Source organism: Macrobrachium nipponense, chromosome 49 (genome assembly GCF_015104395.2).
Source record: "Macrobrachium nipponense isolate FS-2020 chromosome 49, ASM1510439v2, whole genome shotgun sequence".
Lineage (NCBI taxonomy): Eukaryota > Metazoa > Arthropoda > Malacostraca > Decapoda > Palaemonidae > Macrobrachium > Macrobrachium nipponense.
Genome location: NC_087224.1, coordinates 13,610,846 through 13,630,212, shown reverse-complemented (window position 1 = coordinate 13,630,212; position 19,367 = coordinate 13,610,846). Strand labels below are relative to the sequence as shown.

General features: G+C 36.9%; 2 protein-coding genes across 2 annotated transcripts; one reads left to right on the top strand and one right to left on the bottom strand.

The window, feature by feature from the left end:
• Positions 1 to 3,175: 3,175 nt before the first annotated feature.
• LOC135205241 (uncharacterized) lies at positions 3,176 to 18,228 on the bottom strand. The gene is made up of 10 exons (XM_064235590.1): positions 18,154 to 18,228; positions 17,825 to 17,968; positions 17,198 to 17,298; positions 16,862 to 17,072; positions 16,467 to 16,607; positions 15,775 to 16,169; positions 15,289 to 15,442; positions 6,273 to 6,451; positions 4,722 to 4,887; positions 3,176 to 4,085 (listed from the first exon to the last, which is right to left on the bottom strand). Exons 1-10 carry the CDS (start codon positions 18,226 to 18,228, stop codon positions 3,909 to 3,911), a joined length of 1,743 nt encoding a protein of 580 aa, XP_064091660.1. The 3' UTR covers positions 3,176 to 3,908.
• Positions 8,217 to 9,332, top strand: LOC135205173 (uncharacterized). Its single transcript, XM_064235536.1, has one exon. It carries the CDS (start codon positions 8,217 to 8,219, stop codon positions 9,330 to 9,332), a length of 1,116 nt encoding a protein of 371 aa, XP_064091606.1.
• Positions 18,229 to 19,367: the final 1,139 nt, after the last annotated feature.

The following is a 19,367-nucleotide window of genomic DNA, read 5'->3' as shown; positions in this document are numbered from 1 at the left end:
GCAGACTCGTCGTCACCAGGTCGCCTTGGGCCACGATGTTCCTGAAGACATCGAAGGCGGAATTCTGAAAGCCCTCGATGTCCACCTTGTGGTACGTCGCTGAGAGCAGGTTGTGTAAGTAGACGGCCAGGTCCCATGAGTGGAGTGGAGATGAAGGTGCTTATCCATACCTGTTTGTGAAGGGGATATTGGTTGTTGTGAATATTTTTGCCCACTTCGTATGAAATATTAGTACCAAGAAAGGTCCTCGTTGTAGTCAACCGTTACGTAGTTAGGATACGAAAGTAATTTGCTTACAATTCTTATTTATTTACGAGTAAAATGCATTTTTCAAAGATTTTTTTATTCATGTTTTTTATCAGCTAAAATTGTGAGATTTTACAAGGCAATATCCTATAAAGGATATAATCTAGTTATTTGGAATAATAAAAAAAATCGTCTCCTTTTTTTATTAAACAGTGTGGATTGTAAATGTGCTTACCTATAAAATAAACAGCGAGAATCACAAAGGTACTTACCTGTAGAGTAAAGGGTGAGAATCACAAAGGTACTTACCTGTTAAATAAATGGTGGGGATTACAAAGGATTTACCTGAGAAGTAAATGGTGGGGATTACTAAGGATTTACCTGTGAAGTAAATGGTGGGGCTTACTAAGGATTTACCTGTAAAGGGTAGGATTACTAAGGATTTACCTGTAAAGGGTGGGGATTAATAAGGATTTACCTGTAGAGGGTGGGGATTACTAAGGAGTTTACTGTTGGATAAAGGGTGGGATTACTAACGGGATGTTTATCTGTAGAGGGCGGGGTGGGGTTATCTAAGGGCACTTACCATGTAAAGGGTGAGGGGGTTACTAAGGATTTACCTGTAAAGGGTGGGGATTACTAAGGATTTACCTGTGAAGTAAATGGTGGGGATTACTAAGGATTTACCTGTGAAGTAAATGGTGGGGCTTACTAAGGATTTGTCTGTAGAAGGGTGGGGATTACTAAGGATTTATCTGTTTAAAGGGTGGGGATTTACTAAAGGATTTACCTGGTTAAAGGGTGGGGGGGATTACTAAGGATTACCTGTAGAGGGTGGGGATTACTAAGGATTTACCTGTAGAACGGTGGGGATTAACTAAGGGATTTTACCTGTAGAGGGATTGGGGATTACTAAGGATTAACCTGTAAAGGGCAGTGGGTTGGGTTTATCTGTAAAGTATGTTTACCTGTTAAAGGGTTTGGGGAGTTACTAAGGATTTACCTGTCGTGGTTGGGGATTACAAAGGATTTACCTGGAAAGTAAAGGGTGGGATTACAAGGGTACTTACCAATAAAGTAAAGGGTGGGGATTGCTAAGGATTTACCTGTAGAGGGTGGAGATAACTAAGGATTTACCTGTAGAGGGTGGGGATTTCTAAGGATTTACCTGTAAAGTAAAGGGTGGGGATTACAAGGGTACTACCAATAAGTAAAGGGTGGGGATTGCTAAGGATTTACCTGTAGAGTTTGGAGATAAACTAAGGATTTACCCGTAAGAGGGTGGGGGATTATAAAGGATTTACCTTTGCCAAAGTCCAAAGGGTGGGGATAACTAAAGGATTGGACCTGGTAGAGGGTTGGGGACTTACAAAGGTTACTTTAACCTGTAAGTAAATGGCGGAGGGGATAATAAGGGATTTACCGTAGAGGGTGGAAGGATTTAATTAAGGATTTTACTACTGTTTCTACTACTGCCGTTTACAGAAAGAAAACTTCTACAGGTCTTGCAAATAATTTCTACAGTGCTTGCCAAACCAGTTTTAAAATGAATACCATCTATACTTTAGTGTATAGGGCTCTTAGATACTCGTCCAGTTGGGCCATATTTCATAAGGAGATTGAATTTTTAACTACTTTTTTCAACAAAATTCATTTCCCAAGGATCTAGTTTTTAGAATCATCAACAAACTTTTAATTAATTATTTCCATCCTGCCACACCGGTTTTTAATGTTCCGAAAAAGCTTATGTATGCTTCAATCCCTTATATTTTTAACTCCAAATTTTCGCATAAACTGAAACAAATTATTGAAACTGAAGTACCGTGCATTAATTTAAAATTAATATCAAATAATCCCAGTAAAATTGGCTCCTTGTTTGGCTTCAAGGACCGTCTGCAGCCCTTCATGAGATCCAATGTGGTCTATAAGTTTACATGCCCAGGATGTCCTGGTACTTATATTGGATCAACGAAAAGGTTGTTGCAGATGCGTTATTGCAGTCACTTAGGGTTGAGTTTTAGAACGGGACAAAGATTGAGCAGACCAGAATATTCAAATATAAAAAAATCATGCTATCAATTGTAAAATTGAGGTCAAGAAGCAGCACTTTTCCATATTAGGGTATTCTAAGGATGCCGATTATCTGACGACCTTAAGAGTCATTATATATTAAGACTCGTTCCATCGTTAAACGGTGGCTGCTCCTCTGCTCAACTATATCTGGCATAGTCGTCTTTGGAGGTTGGTGTTCCTTCTTTGGTCATTCTATCTTCTTCCTTTGTACCTGAAGGTTAGTGTAACAGCAGTTGTTTTTACTTTGCTTCTTATTTTTAGTCTTTAAATGTTTTTAATTGTCATTTTAAGAATCCTGTGTATTTTTAATGTTTTTATTTAGTCATTTTTCAGACTGATGATGCACATAGTCATGTGCGAAACGTTTCTCAATGAATAAATCTTTTAAAACATCCATGTGTCATCAGCATTCCTGAATATATATATATATATATATATATATATTATATATATATATATATATATATATATATATATATATATATTTTATATATTTTTTTATATATTCTATATTTATATATCATATTTATATTATTCATATATATACATATATATATTTATATATATATATGATATATATATATATATATATATATATATATATATATATATATATAGTATATATATATATGATATATATTGCATTATATATGCATATATATATATATATATATATATATATATATATATATATATATATAAGGATATAATCTCATTATTACTTGATACATTCTTAACGTGGGAATTCTTTGATTTGGGTAAAGTTTCGTGAAAAGATTTTACCTCTCAGTGAGTAATCACTGTCACGCCAATCGACTGTGATTGGAAAAATTAAACTAAATAAAACTCGTTTACCATCGATGTATTTACACACTTTATTCGTCTATTCACGTATAACATACCAATTCAAGTTGCAGGAGGTCACTATAGTAACCGTAGACTTGAGTTACAATGCTGTGAGTGGCCATAATTATTTAAGGAACATGGAACAACAAATTTTAAGTTAAGGAAATTCCTCAATTGTCTTTCATCGTTATTTTTTATACAAAATAGCTAAAATCGTTTCTCATTGAAACGTACTTTTTACACATGAGTGATCTGGTTCCTTAATACACTGGCGTCCCAGTGATGATGGTCACTGAAGTGTCCTTTAAATTTTTGCTTACTCGGGGAGTAAGCCTACAAATTGTTGTTGTTCTTGTTGGGGGGTAGGAAAGTCTATGGAGCAGCCTAAAAAGGTCTGAAAAAGGTGTTTTGCGTTTATTTAAAGATAAAAAGGAATTCTAGGTAGCAATAATACCAGCGTAATACCAATAACACCAACACCACTTCAATGACCAAAACAATTGCAATGCCAGTGCATAACAAACCAAACTCTTTAGGTATAAAAAGTACGGTTAAATGAAAAACGATCTGGATACCACCAAATGTATGATCCATATGAACATGTATCAATATCTCTGAAACTTCACATGAAATAAACTTAAAAAAAAAAAAAAAAAAAAAAAACTTCCACACATTCACAACTTCAAACCGAAGTAGTTCACTGCTATCAGTTAAACCTCCCTCCTATAAAGGGAACAAAAAGCTTAGTTCCAGGCACTCCGAGACTTTGGAGTCCCTGAGAGGTTAAGGGAGTTTGAACTCCCTGCAGAGAGGCGTCTGTCTAGCCTCTGCAGGTTTTTGTGGAAGCCTCCGTTGAGGGACACTTCGGGGAAGGCAGACTTCACAAGGGAGAAGGCTCTGCTGAAGGACATTTTGTACATCTGCAATTATAGGACATGGTTGATGACATCTGTAATCATATGACATGGTTAATTACATCTGCAATTATATGACACCGTTAATAACATCTGCAATTATATGACAGTTAATAACATCTGCAATTATAGGACATGGTTAATGACATCTGTAATCATATGACATGGTTAATTACATCTGCAATTATAAGACATGGTTAAGGACATCTGTGATCATATGACATGGTTAATAACATCTACAATTTTATGACAGTTAATAACATCTGCAATTATATGACACAGTTAATGACATCTGCAATTATATGACACAGTTTATAACATCTGCAATTATAGGATATGACATCTGTAATCATACGACATGGTTAATAATATGTACATGTTCTAAATTACAGATTTTATTAGTCATCTGCAATAGGACGTGGTTCATTTAATTTCATTTGGAATCATAAGACCTGTAGACTACAGCTGTGATGTAGGACGTGGTTAACTACAGCTATCATTATAGGCCATGGCTAACTTCAAAATGCAACTCTAGGATATACCTGATTACATCCACGATCACTGTAGGACATAGTTAAGTACATCTACTATTATGTGACGTGATTAGCATCACTTCAAATGGCAGTTATCCAGAGGACCTACCGTCATTAGGTACTGGATGATGACAGCAGGCGCCCTGCTTTTCCCATGAAAGCTGTGGATGAGGACATTCTTGCCTTGATTGAGCGATCCTTCGATGAACCGGTTGATGTCATCTGCATACTGCATGATGTCGATTTCCTCTGAGTTGGGGATGTTGATACAGAGCCTAGAGAGAGAGGAGGAGGAAGAGTCTGACAATGACTGACAAGTATGCCAGTTTCCAGCATCAGTAAAATAACATGGAGTTCTAACAATTTAAGACTCTAAGTCAAAATTAGTCACTAGGTTTTAGAAGATGGGTCAGACCCATAATTTCTCATGTCTGTATACTTAATTTCATCTTCCATGCCTTACTGGCTCTGAGCTGTGTCACCAGTGTCACATTAGAATATTGGTTAATGTAAAAGACATCAGTCATTCAGTTCTTTGCATACACAGTACCTTTTCTCTACCTGGGCAGAAGACCTCTTCAACTCACCTTGGCTCCAGACGAGTAGTACTATTTTCAGATGACAAAGAAATGTGTGCCTATCATTCCATATTGCTAGTAAACAACCAGTTCACTCAGTTTATCAGTGAATGAGTTACTTCCTGAACCCAGTCAAAAAAACAATTGAATAACTGACATTCCAGGGAGCTGCTAGAACCAACTCTACTTACCTTATGCTCAAATGACCTGTTTTCAGAACCCAGGCGCAAGAACAAATGAACAAATGTCGTTCCAGGAACTTCCAGACACTCACTTCATTCTAGAACCCCAGACCACCCACCTAGTTCTCAAATGAGCTATTTCTAGAATCCAGGCTCAAGAACAAATGTATCACTAATATTCCAAGGACTTCCAGGTACCCAGCTAGTTCTGAAATAAGCCGTTTCCAGGGGACAGGTACAGACAAGTGATCAGCTGTCACTTCAGGGACTTCCAGACATCCAACCCACCCACCTCGTTCTCAATGACTGCTTCCAGAAACAGGCACTTTCAGAACCCCAAACTACCCAACAAGTTCTCAAATAAGCTATTACCAGAACACTATTATTCGAGTTACTTCCAGACACACGCCTGTTCTCAAGTGAGCTATATCCAGAGCCCAGGCTCAAGAACAAATGTATCACTATTATTCCAGGGGCTTCCAGACACCTGCTTAGTTCTCAAGTAAGATATTTCCAGAACCTAGGCTCAAGAATAAATGTATCACTATTATTCCAGGGGCTTCCGGACACCCACCTAGTTCTCAAGTGAGCTATTTCCAGAACCCAGGCTCAAGAACAAATGTATCACTATTTTTCCAGGGACTTCCAGACACCCACCTAGTTCTCAAATGAGCTATTTCCAGGATTCAGGCTCAAGAACAAATGTATCACTATTATTCCAGGGGCTTCCAGACACTCACCTAGTTCTCAAATGGGCCGTTTCCAGGGGACATGTACAGGGACAGATGGATTTGTTCCAGAACCCCAAACCACCCAACAAATTCTCAAATGAGCTATTTCCAGAACCCAGGCTCAAAAACAAATGTATCACTATTCTTCCAGGGACCTCCAGACACCCACCTAGTTCTCAAGTGAGCCGTTTCCAGGGGACACGTACAGGGACAGATGGACTTGCTGGCCGAAGGCACCTGAGCTGGCATCACGTCAGAGAGATCTACAACGCACTCGATGTCCAGTTTACAGAGCAGAGGTTCACAGTAGGCGGCTTTGATGTTCCCCAGGAAGAGGCCGTCGATAACCTATAGGGGGTAAAACGTGAGTAGATTACGTTCATCAAATGTCAGAATTCAAGGAATCAGTAACAGCCATGATATAACTATAGTTAGCTCTGAAGGATGGTTTGATTACAAGAAAATCTTCCAAAATGTCCCTGATATTGAGATAACCAGCAAGCAAAGTCCCTAAGACAGAAATAATGCCCGAAAAGTGTCCCTAAGAAGGAATTATCTCTTCAAAATTGTCCTCAAATCAGAAATGATCTCCCTAACATGTCCCTGAAACAGAAATAATCTCCTTAAAACAGAAATAATCCCCCTAAAATGTCCTTACAACAGAAATAACACCCTAAAATCTCCTTAAAACAGAAACAAATCCCATAATGTCCCCGAAACAGAAGTAATGCTCCAAAATATCCATGAAATAGAAATAAATCCCCTAAAATATGTTATATTATTAATAATTATTCAGTAATTATGATAATTCTATTGTTGAGAACGCTACCAACAGTTCCATGATTCCTAATGCCACCGCCAGATGTCGGCGTGTTGCAGTGTTGCCGTTTTGCTGTTTTCTAGTCATATCTGGCAAGAAGTATGGCTTTCTAGATGCCAGTTTGTCACCATATGGACACAGCATAGACACATTCTACAGATATTCCTAAAAAATTCCACATGGCTTATCAAGGTTGCATTCCCTTTGTAAATGTCATACTGTATATTCTTAGTACATTAGTATCCATAATGATTTTGCACTCCATATTTTGTTAATTATATAAAGTTACGTATTCACAGAAATGCCGACTCATTGGAGGATGAAGATATAATAGTTATAATAAAATGTACATATATACCTTATTTTTTTATTATCCTCTTCAAATAAAAAAGATATTCAAAGATTTGGTACTGCTTAATGCATTGTAAATCTGAACGTGAAATAGTACAAGTTGATGATATAGCTTAACCAAGTCATCGAAGTCACTTGAAGACACACTTGTCTTCCTTCCAAAGGCTCTAATTGAAACCGCTTCATAATTTTGCTGAAACCAAAATACAACGCTACTCGTGTGTAAGGTTAGTTCTAGCCTAAGTGTTTTTTTTTTTTTTACTGATAATGAATATATGATAAATATGTCAAAAATAACTCATTTCGTTGATACAAATACCTATGTATATCCATTTTCCTCGTATTGCGTCGTCTGCAAATCATTGAAGCTTTCTGTTAAATCAAAATCAAGAATGTTATAGTTGGTTGAAAGAGAAAGAGAGAGAAGTAATAAAGCTTATTCGGATTTTCTTGGAAAAAATGATCTAATAACACGTTGGCATGGCAGCTAAAAGGAAACTTCGGGACGAATGGCTGATAATTCAAACCCTGGCTAGCTCGAGTTGGAGGCGACGAAACTAAAGCTAAATGCAGTACTTGTCACAAGGAATTTAATGCTGACTTAACAACTATCAAGCGACATAAGGCAATGTATATTCCAAAATCATACTGGTTTACAAAATCCATAAAATTAAAATATGATGCACAATTTTTGTACAGTTTGTATACATTTTTGAGGGAGGTATTTATTATTGCTGTTATTTCTTGGATTTTATACACAATGTTTGTTGTTACCGATTTTTACCTCATCCATATTGATGTTTTATTGGTTTTCATTAATAGCGCACACAGGTTCATGCTGCAAATGAAGAAGCTCTTACACAACGGAGAGAGCAGATGGAGCGAGAGGACAAAGGAGTTCCTTTACATCATGGCGGGAGTGTTGCTTTAGCAATGATTTTGATGGTATGCTTCATCTGTGGACATAATTTGCCATTCACAATCGTCGACCACGTGGTAAATCTATGCAAGGCTATGTTCCCTGACTCCGACATTGCTCAAGCAATGTGCATGAAAAAAACAAAATGCACAGAGTTAACAAAAGTTCTAGGTATGTGTATGACAAATGACTTGGCCAGTAGACTAAGAGAAAACAAAGTCTCCCTTATCATTGATGAAAGCACTGACATTAGCACGATGAAATGTCTGACAATAGTTGTTAAATTTTTTCACAAAGACATGAAAACTTTCAAAACAGGCACTCTGCAACTCATCAACATGTATGACGAAAATGACGAAATGGTAGGATCAACAGGGGAGAACTTGTTTAGATTGATCATGAACACCTTGCAGTCCTATAACATACCTTTAGAAAATTTTGTTGGCTTCGCTGCTGATGGAGCAGCGAATATTATGGGAGGTAACAATTCAATTAGCAGTAGTTTTAGGGAGGAATTTCCAGGGATAGCTATTTTCAAATGTATTTGTCATAGTGTTCATTTATGTGCTTCAGAAGCAGTCAAATATTTACCAAGGCATTGCGAAGATCTCGTAAGAAATATTTATACACACTTTGCCCATAGTGCAAAACGGAAGCATGAACTGAAACTTGCCCAAACATTTCTTGACCTAAAGCCACACAAAATTTTACATCCATGTGCTACACGGTGGTTATCGTTGCACGCAGCAGTTGAACGTGTAGTCGAACAATGGAGTGCTTTGAAGCTCTATTTTTCTAAAATTGAGGCGCAGCAAAGACTAAAATCAATTGAATTCATTGTTCAAAATTTAAGGGATCCATCCGTCTTTCTGTACCTAAACTTTTTAAATTTCATTCTTCCTAAATTTAGCAGACTCAATCTTATGTTTCAGCAAGACGCTCCAACCATTCATTTGCTTCATGAACATATTATTCAGCTTTGCAAGACTCTATTAAGATATTTTTGCTGCAGTGATGTTGTGGACAAGGTCGACCTTGTAGCCTTCGATCCAAGTTTAGCTGTAAATCACATGCCACTTCATCACATATATTTGGGATCAGAGGTTCATGGTCTTCTGCAAATGGATGAGTATACGTAGGATAAGTTAATGGTAGACGATGTACGCTCTAGATGTAGGGAATTTTTTCATAAGGATGTGTCAGCAACTTAAGAAAGATTTGACCTCAACAACAAAAGGTGTTGCAAAGTAAGACGAGGAACTGTCTTCCTACTCTGCGTGACTTTTGCATGTCTGTACCTCGTATATATGGGGGGATTTGCAGGCTCTTGATAATGAGTGGCGGAATTTAGATACCACCGACATCCCAGAAGATATTAAAGATTGCACTATAACTGATTTCTACATAAAGCTTGGTAGCATAATAGATAACGACGGTATGTATAAGTTTCATAATTTTTCACAATTTGCACTCCAGGTCTTGGCTTTACCGACTACAAACACAACCACAGAAAGATTTTTTTCCAAATTGAATTTAATCAAGACAGATACTAGGAACAGGTTGTTGATACCAGCTCTCCAAGCAGTAACCGTTGTGTCTGAGGGTGTGAAGGACAATGATTGCTGTTATAGATTTAAACCTACTCCTGCAATGTTTGACATCCTTGCAAACATTAAATGACAATATGATATATATATATATATATATATAATATATATATATATATATATATATATATGTATATATATATATATATCTTTCTTTGTTATTACCTTTAACATATTTGCTAATTGAATTAATCATATTGTGTCTGCTTTTGTATTTATGTATGAAATATATTTCATAATAACTTTTGGTCTCTCCATATTCTCTCCCAACTACAAAACAATAAATTTTTTTATTAGAATGAATCTTCACATATGTTGAAGACATATCTTTATGTAATAAACTATAGGTAATTATCTGTCAATACTGATTTACCACTAATAGTGAAATCGACTCCATAAATTCATTCATTATAAAATCTTCAGTATGAGAGTGAAAGATTAAAAAAAAAAGGTGTGTATTTTTTTTTTGTCTTGTGATAGTAGCCCCATCATTTTCTTTGAGTATTACTCTAAAACAATAAAGAAAACGTTACCCACAGGCAGAACTAAAAAAACTTGGTGAGTTAGTATTTGTTGCTTAATCGATCATCATTGATCATTCCTCACTCTGTGTGGAATTTGCGGGCGGCAGTTGTAATCCCGCTCAGTACAGTAAAGTTAAGTTGTAACGTGTGAGTTTATATCATGAATATCACCTCCAATACATAACATCAAGACATGGTGATCAGCGGCGAGATTAGAAACGACATCTAGAACTCACTAAGCAAGTATCATGCAGTATAAGCCTTTTAGATTTTGTGTATTAAGCTTAAAATACTGAGTGTTCCCGACCGGCAGACATGGCTTCGTCGACGGAAGGTCTTGTAGCCCCAGCAAAATTCACTGCTATCCTAGGGGCCGACAACGAACGTGAATGGAAGTCCTTTAAGCAACGGTTCGAGATTTATTTACTTGCTTCTGAGAAGGACAATACCTGAAGAGACTAAGGTGGCCCTACTTTTAAACATTGGAGGTGAAGAAATTCTACAGATTTACAACTCTTTCGAATTTCCAGTCCCAGCAACCGGTGACCCTGATCCAGCCAATGTGTTGAAGGAAGTTTTGGCGAAATTTGACGCCTATTTTTCTCCGCGCAAGAATGAACTTGTAGCGAGGTACAAGTTTCGAAGCTGTATGCAGGAAACGAACGAAACATTGGAAGCCTATGTTACCAGATTGAAGATTCTTGTGAAGGACTGCAACTATGGTAACCAACGAGAGAAGCAGCTGAGGGACCAAGTGGTGTTCGGATGCACTGAGGACAAACTTCGTCAGAAGTTATTTGAAGTTGAAGACCTCACCCTTGAGAAGACATTGGATTTGTGTGTGGCCTTTCAAGCAAGCAAAAGGCAGATGGACGTCATCAAGTCGACTCCTCGCCAGACCAATGACAGTGTGGCCAAAGTGAGTGAAAAGCCTAAAAGGGAGAAGACTACTGGTACTGGTAGCAGACACGACGCAGACCATGATGGTAGGACTAAGTCCAGTAGACCCAGTATTCCTACAAATAAGTTGCGCCCTTGCAAATTTTGCGGGGAAAAACATGAATGGCGTAAGGAAAAGTGTCCAGCTCATGGTAAGAAATGTATAAAATGTGGTAAATATAATCATTATGCTGTTAAATGTAAAAGTATAAAAATAAATTATGTATCAGGTAATGACAATGACTTTGATGTGAGTAGTTCAGAATCAGATGAATTTGATTATGAATCCTATTTGCTTAAAATGTGGTCTAAATAGGATAAGCTAATTGAAGCTGATTTTGAAGTTAATGGTAAAGTAATCAAATTTCAAGTAGATTGTGGAGCTAGCGTAAATGTAATTCCTCAATATTTAATTCCTAATGTCAATTTAAAGCCTTGTGACAGTACCCTAGAAGTGTGGACGTTAGACACAGTTAGGCCTAAGGGAAAGTGCAGGTTAGTAATCAGAAATTGCAAGAAAAGGAAGAAATATAACCTTGAATTTTTTTGTGGTTGATTGTAAATACACTCCATTATTAAGTAAACATCAGAGCAAATGGGAATTATTACAGTTAATTATGAAAATATTTGCAACTAAAGATGTACTTGATAAATACGACAATGTATTTAATACTGATGTGGGTACATTCCAAAATGTTGTTAGACTAAACATTGATACAAATGCAAAACCAGTAGTGATTCCTAAATGCAGAGTTCCAATTAACCCTAAAAACAGAGTATGTAAGAAAATAAATGAAATGGAAAAACATAAAATAATAGCTAAAGTTGACCAACCTACTGACTGGGTGAGTCGGATGGTTGTAGCTGAAAAGAAAAATAAGGATTTAAGAATTTGTATCGATCCACAAGCTTTAAACAAGTCTCTGAAAAGGGAACATCATCCTATCCCTGTAATTGATGATATTCTACCCCAACTGTCAAAGGCAAAGGTTTTTTCATCTTTTGATTTGGCCAATGGGTATTGGCATTGTGTTCTTGATAAAAAATCTAGTTTTTTAACCACTTTTCAAACCCCTTTTGGTCGCTACAGGCTGGCTCAGACTACCATTCGGTTTAAATGTTAGTGGTGAGATTTTCCAAAAACAGTTACTCTTGAATCTTGAGAATCTTGATGGTGTTGAATGTATTGCTGACGATGTTATAATTTATGGTGTAGGTGAAACGTATGAGGAAGCTGTTAAAGACCATGATAGTAAGATAATCAAATTTTTGGAAAGGTGCCAGGCTAAGGGTATAAAACTTAATAAGTCTAAGGCCGTATTAAGAAAATCTGAAATCGCTTTCTTAGGTCATAAAATCACAAGTAAAGGTCTCATGCCGGACCCTAAAAAGATAAAAGCTATCCTGAATATGAAACCACCTACTGATGTAACTGGTGTTAAAGAGTTTACAGGTATGGTTAATTACTTAAGTAAATTCCTTCCTAATTTATCTGAGGTGTTAGAACCAATAAGAAAATTAACTCATCAAAATACCGAATGGAATTGGACAGAAAAACAAGAAAAAGCTTTCATTGAGTCAAAAAGGCTAATCACTAATGCTCCAATACTGCAGTACTATGACCCTAACTTAGACCTTGTCATACAGTGTGACGCTTCGCAAAATGGGCTAGTTCAGTATTGTTACAGTGTGGTAATCCCATTGCTTCTCTTTTGCTAGCCGTGCTTTATCAGAAACCGAAAAAAGGTACGCACAAATTGAAAAGGAAACACTTGCTATTGTTTTTAGTCTTAGAAAATTTCATGAGTATGTCTATGGTCGTAAAATAATTGTTGAGAGTGATCACAAACCTATTGCTAGTATATTGTTTTGAAACCCTTGTGTAATGCTCCCAAGCGACTGCAAGGAATGTTGCTTAACATTCTACAGTACGATGTTGAAATCATACATAGTAAAGGTAAGGAAATGTATGTGGCTGATGCACTCTCGAGATCTTATTTGCCATTAGATAATTATAAAGAAAGCTAATTTGTGCAAGTTAACATGCTGTATTATTTGCCAGTAAGAAAAGAGCGTCTTGATGAAATTAAATATGAAACAGACCAGGATGAGACTTTGCAAATTTTAAAATCATTCATCTTAAAAGGTTGGCCAGAAGGAAATGATGAGATACCTAATGTAGTCAAAGCCTATAGTCATACCAAGGATGAGTACTCAGTTCAAGACGGGTTAATTTTTAAGAGTAATAGAATAGTCATTCCATTAAACCTCAGACATCAGATAATGCAGGTCATTCATTCAGCACATATAGGAATTGAGGGCTGTCTACAGAGAGCCAGAGAATGTATCTATTGGCCAGGAATGAACTCTGATATAAAGCAATTCATCTTATCATGTGAAATTTGTAATAAATTCCCTTGTGCTCAACAAAAGGAAACTTTAATTAATCATGAAATTGCTGATCGGCCATGGCAAAAGGTTGGAGTTGATCTAATGAGTATTGAAAAGCATAATTATCTTATAACTGTTGATTACTTCAGCAATTTTTGGGAAATTGACTACCTAGAAAACACATTAGCCAGTACAGTGATTAGAAAACTTAAAATCTCATTTTGCTAGGTATGGATTGCCCTGTGTATTGATCAGTGATAATGGACCCCAATTTGTAAATGAGAATTTCAAACAGTTTGCAACTGATTATGATTTTGATCATAGGACAAGTAGCCCTACATATGCCCAATCTAATGGTATGGTCGAATCTGCAGAGAAAACCTCTAAACGTTTAATTAGAAAAGCTATTGAAAGTAATAAAGATCCCTATCTAGCCATTTTGGACCATAGGAATACTCCTACTAGTGATATAAGGACGCCAACCCATCACAGTACAGCCTAGGTAGAAGAACACGTACCAAATTACCAATGTTATCCAAGTTACTCGAAAATCAACATGTAAATTTAGAGTTGGCTAAGGTAAAGAAGAAAATTTTAAAAAATGCTAAGAGTAAATTCTGTTATGATAAAAATGCTAAAGATTTAAGTATTTTGCATGAAGGAGATAATGTACGTCTTAAACCTTATGGTTTGGGCAAAAAGATCTGGGAAAAAGGAAAAGTTGTGGAACGATTAAATGAAAGGTCTTATCTAATTGAAATTGAAGGCAAGCTATGTAGAAGGAATGGAGTTCAGTTGAAAGAAACCCCAAGTGATGTGCATATGCCCAAGGTAAATGAACCAGTAACTATTGACTTATTGGTAATGAAATTGAAACTCCTGTCAAAGTGGAAAATAAAGTTGAAAGTGACAGACAAACAAGGTCAACCAGAAATAACTTACCCTCTAAGTATTCTGATTATGAAATGTATTGATGTTGTACGTAATTTTTCTAATGTCTTATAAATGTTATGATTATGAAGCGTATCGATTTGGTGTGTATATTCTTGAATGGCATGTTTAATTTTATACCAAGAATGAATATTTTAGTTTTGAACAGGTACAACCACATATCCATTATAATAGTGTACAATGTTTTGAATGTTAATAACTTTAGAGCTTATTATAGTCCTAACCAGTAACCTATCAAAGTAAATTCAGTGTAGTATTCTAACTGATAATCCATCCAAATAAATTAAATTTTAAAAGAAGAAAAGATGTTATATTATTAATAATTATGCAGTAATTATGATAAATGTATTGTTGAGAACGCTACCAGCAGTTCCATGATTCCTAATGCCACCGCCAGATGCTGGCGTGTGTTGTTGTTGTTGTAATCCCGCTCAGTACAATAAAGTTAAGTTGTAACATGTGAGTTTATATCATGAATATCACCTCCAATACATAACATCAAGACAATATACCTGAAACAGAAATAATCCCCCAAAAAATTTCTCTAAAACACTGCCGTAAAAACTCAGTGCCGAAAACTAGCCCCGCCATAAAATAAACAAAAAAATTAAAAAATACCCCAAAAGAAAAATCAATGCCCTATTAATGAGGAAAGATCAACCAGCATTTCAAACATACCCTACCTGGCATATATTCCCGTCCAGAAAGAGACAGCTCCTCTCCACATTCGTGATCTGAGCGTCACTGAAATGTCGAGATTTGGGATGGGCTACTGACGAATTCTTCCTCGATTCGAGACTGCCTGTCTGGCTGCCATCTTGACACTCTCTTTCTTTCCTGTTCAGTGATAGGTAAGTGTGATGGATGAGTCTGTAGCCTAACTCCAATAAGCAGGAGTACTACATGAGTTCTAAAAGATAATTTAAATATTTTATTATCGACTATACATAGAAATGGGTGTAAGTAATAATGAACAGATGGGATTTTAGCAATGAATACCATTTTAAATATTAATTTAAACTATAAGCAAGATTTGCAGTGGTAAAAATATATTGAAAATCACAAAGATGTGAATGGAAGGCATCACTGACAAGTATTACAAACCTACCAGAAAAGAGGAGAAGGAGGAGGAGGAGGAATACCTATGGAAAAATCAAAGTGCACAATACCTGAAGGCTTGTGGAACAGCAGAATTTTTGTTGCTGTGTCTAGAATTCTGTCTGCCTGTGTCCTTTTCATTGTCCGTTAATGCACTTTTTGTGTGTCTTTCATAACCTCTTTTGAGTCTCCTGCTATCAACGTCATCATCTTCACCTCCAGAGTCAATAGATTCAACATCAGTATGGACATCACTAGCGAAAACATCATTCTCTTCACCGAGACAAGAATTGGCATCAGTACACGTCCCTACAGGGATTCGAGTCACATCAGCAAGTTTTTGACCGGGTTGCTGGAACCAAGATGAATTTTGTGGAATCTGGGTTGTTTTGGCCCCATCCTGGAATGTCTGGAATCGGCTTTTTATGTCTTGCTCGTTTTCTTCAAGCTTAGCGAGGTGGTCAGCCTTTTGGATAAAAGTGGCAGAAGAAGAAGTGGTTTGTTTACATATTTAACCGCGAACACAAGATGTTAGTAATGTCTCAGTCATCAGACATATAGATTTGGAGAGATCCCCTCGTCATACACACACACACACATACATTGCACTTTTGAACCTACCTAACCTAACCTGTACTGGGTTCATTCTTTCAACCATGATAACCATTTTGCACTTAGGTTCACATCTCTGCATTTCCCACCCAAATAAGTCTTTCTACACTACATATACTATGAGAAAATACAAAAGGTAAGGGTGACTCACCAATGTATCAAGGTTGAGAATGACTTCAGTTGGGTTTTCCGAGAGTTGTTGGTGAGAAGATTCGTGAAGATGGAAGAACGTTTTCGGACTCACTGGCGACAAGGAACCGTGAGGTGATGAAGTACTGGACTGGGCTGGTACCTGGGATGTGGGAAATTTGTATCTAATTACAATTTCTCAGTTTTTACTTTACATGATGATGATAATCCTGAATTATTTAAACAGTTACTGTAGAGTACATACAAAATTAGGTATAAACTCTTTTAGTCACAAAAAACTACTTAGCAAAAGGCAATAGACTCTTAACACATACGATGGGTGAAAATTGCACGGATTAGCAATAAAGTCTTGGGTACTGAAAATCTTCAGGTAGACAGCTCAAAATGCTTACGAACCTTTAAGAAAGAGACTCCTTTGGCAGATGGTGTGATTTCCAAGTCCTGCATCTTCCTTGAATCCCTCTTCGACATGTGGTGCTCAAAGGGGGTATCTGTTGGGGGAGAGGCCGATGAGCAGTCTGGGGTGCCCCTGCAAGGTGCCGAAAGGCGCCTTGATTCTCCTCGATCTTGGTTTGGGCCCAACGAAGCCCTGCGATCTCCTTGGTAGCTGTAAATGGAGAACTTATGTAGATTTCAATAAACCTACATGACAAATTTACCAAGGGATTTATATTTCACTTCACTGCCTAATAATAATAATAATAACAGCTTTCGATAGCTCAGACTATTCACCTAAAATTAGTCGACCATCGCAGAGGGAAGGCCGCACCAGCTGAAAGGGGCGATGATCTGTACAGTGCAAGGGTCGCCACATCAGATGGCTTTCTGGCGCTCTGAAAACAGTTCAATAAAATCTCTTGGTCATTTAAGAATTCAGCTGAAGTCCTCTGGAAAGTCTGTGTTCGTAACTTAAGTTCAGATTCTCTCATAAGAAACTAATTATTTTCCTCTTGTGCAACAATTGTTTTGGTTTTAGAATTACAATATACAATCTTTTCAGAAGAAGCACTGATCTGGAGAAAACTAAGTTAATTAAATTTTTCCATACTTCTGAATTTATATTCAGAATTGTCACTTGCAACCTGCAGAACGCTTTGCAGACATGATAGTAACAGTTATATTGATCCACTGCATTCAGTCAAATTAATCTAAATAAAGTGGTTTACTTTCCCAGTTTACAACCAACTTATGTGGTCAAAACAAAACAACTATGAAGAATTAACAACTCTAAACCTCAGTCACTTCTTCCTAGCTTCACAGTCTAGCAACATTCACAGTTCTGCTCAAAATGTCGAATTTCTGAAATTTGCTTTTAAAAGCTACAGGAACAAAACAAAAAAAATTAGACTCTTAACTTACTATGATGCTGTTCTTCCGCGTACTCGGTGCTAGATTAGGACAGGAATATGAGGAACCATTCCTGTACAGAGGATCCCCAGTCACGTTCCCTGCTTCAAGAAGAGGAGTGCACTTGTCCCAGCGTGTTCCCACCTGGACGTACATCTGTGTAGGAAACAAGTGCTATGATTGAGTTTGGAGCCTTTCCACGGGCAAGTCCTTACTACTACAACTGAGGTTGGAGCCGTCCCAAAGGCATAATCATACTACTAAACTACTACTACGACTGACTGAAGCCTTTGAGAGACTGGTGCGAGAGTGGGTGGATCCTAATGAGTCTATCTACTCACCTGAATCTGAGACGGCGTCAGTGAACGATCAGAGTCAGTGCTGGTCCTCCTCATTTGGGAAGCCTTCACAGGCATTATCTTACCCCACCCCTGGGCCTTCCATCTGTTGGTGGGGGTGGTGGGGGGGCAGGGGTGGGGTGCCTGGGGTGGGGTGTAATTGAGAGGTGGGACTCTGTGAATAGGAATGACAAAAGAAAAATTGTCAAGTAAGATTCTTGGAGGGTTTCCAGTACAGATTTTTAAATAAGATATGAAATAGGACACTGTTATAAGATATATATATATATATATATATATATATATATATATATATATAATATATATCATATATATATATATATATATATATATATATATATATATATATATATATATAGTATATTATATATACATACACCACACACACACACACACACACACACACACACACACACATATATATATATATATATATATATATATATATATATATATATATATATATATATATACATATATATATGTGTGTGTGTATAGATATACACTCACTTATACAAAAACATTTCTACAATTTTCAGTCATAAATATGCCTCAGTCAAATCCACCATTAATTTTCATTCTACCTCTTAGTCTAAAAAAATCTATTTTCCTGAATATTTCGAAGTCATTCTCGAGTAATAATGAATCCTTAGTTACAAACAATATATCATCGACACTTATGACACTTGCAACACTCGATTTGGGGGCTCGATGGGTCCTCAGTTGGTTCCAGGAAGCGACTGTTCCCTAAACTTATCTCAGGGTGTCTTCAGACGAACCACAAAAGGCATCCTTTTCCCAGCTGTCGTCTTGGTAACTATCTGAGGCCATCCACGAAAACACAGGCATTGCGGAAATGGATGCCATACGCACATACTACGTCTCTCTCTCTCGTCTCTCTCTCTCTCTATCTCTCTCTCTCTCATCTCTCTCTCTCTCTCTCTCTCTCTCTCTCTCTCAAGTACTGGCATACTTACCAATGCACTATACTCTCTCTTGTCTATAAATCCACTTTCTTACGTTACAGATAACGTAATCTACGAGAAAATAAATAGAATTTTCATATGTAAACATAAACAATTAGAAGATGAAAACAGCGCAATGTAAACAAACAAATAAAAGCAATCTAGGTTAATTACGACGCCAAAAATAAAGCCATAGGAAATGAGACTGACTCAGCACGCAATTCATCTATT

Bases quoted from the DNA above. Each gene is read 5' to 3' on its own strand.
- LOC135205173 (XM_064235536.1), top strand. From the start codon at position 8,217: ATGGTATGCTTCATCTGTGGACATAATTTGCCATTCACAATCGTCGAC.
- LOC135205241 (XM_064235590.1), bottom strand. From the start codon at position 18,228: ATGCCTGTGAAGGCTTCCCAAATGAGGAGGACCAGCACTGACTCTGAT. The intron at 16,170-16,466 runs GTGAGTCACCCT...TTTATCCAAAAG, and splicing joins TTCTCAACCTTGATACATTG to GCTGACCACCTCGCTAAGCT. The intron at 4,086-4,721 runs GTAGGTCCTCTG...CTATAATTGCAG, and splicing joins TCATCCAGTACCTAATGACG to ATGTACAAAATGTCCTTCAG.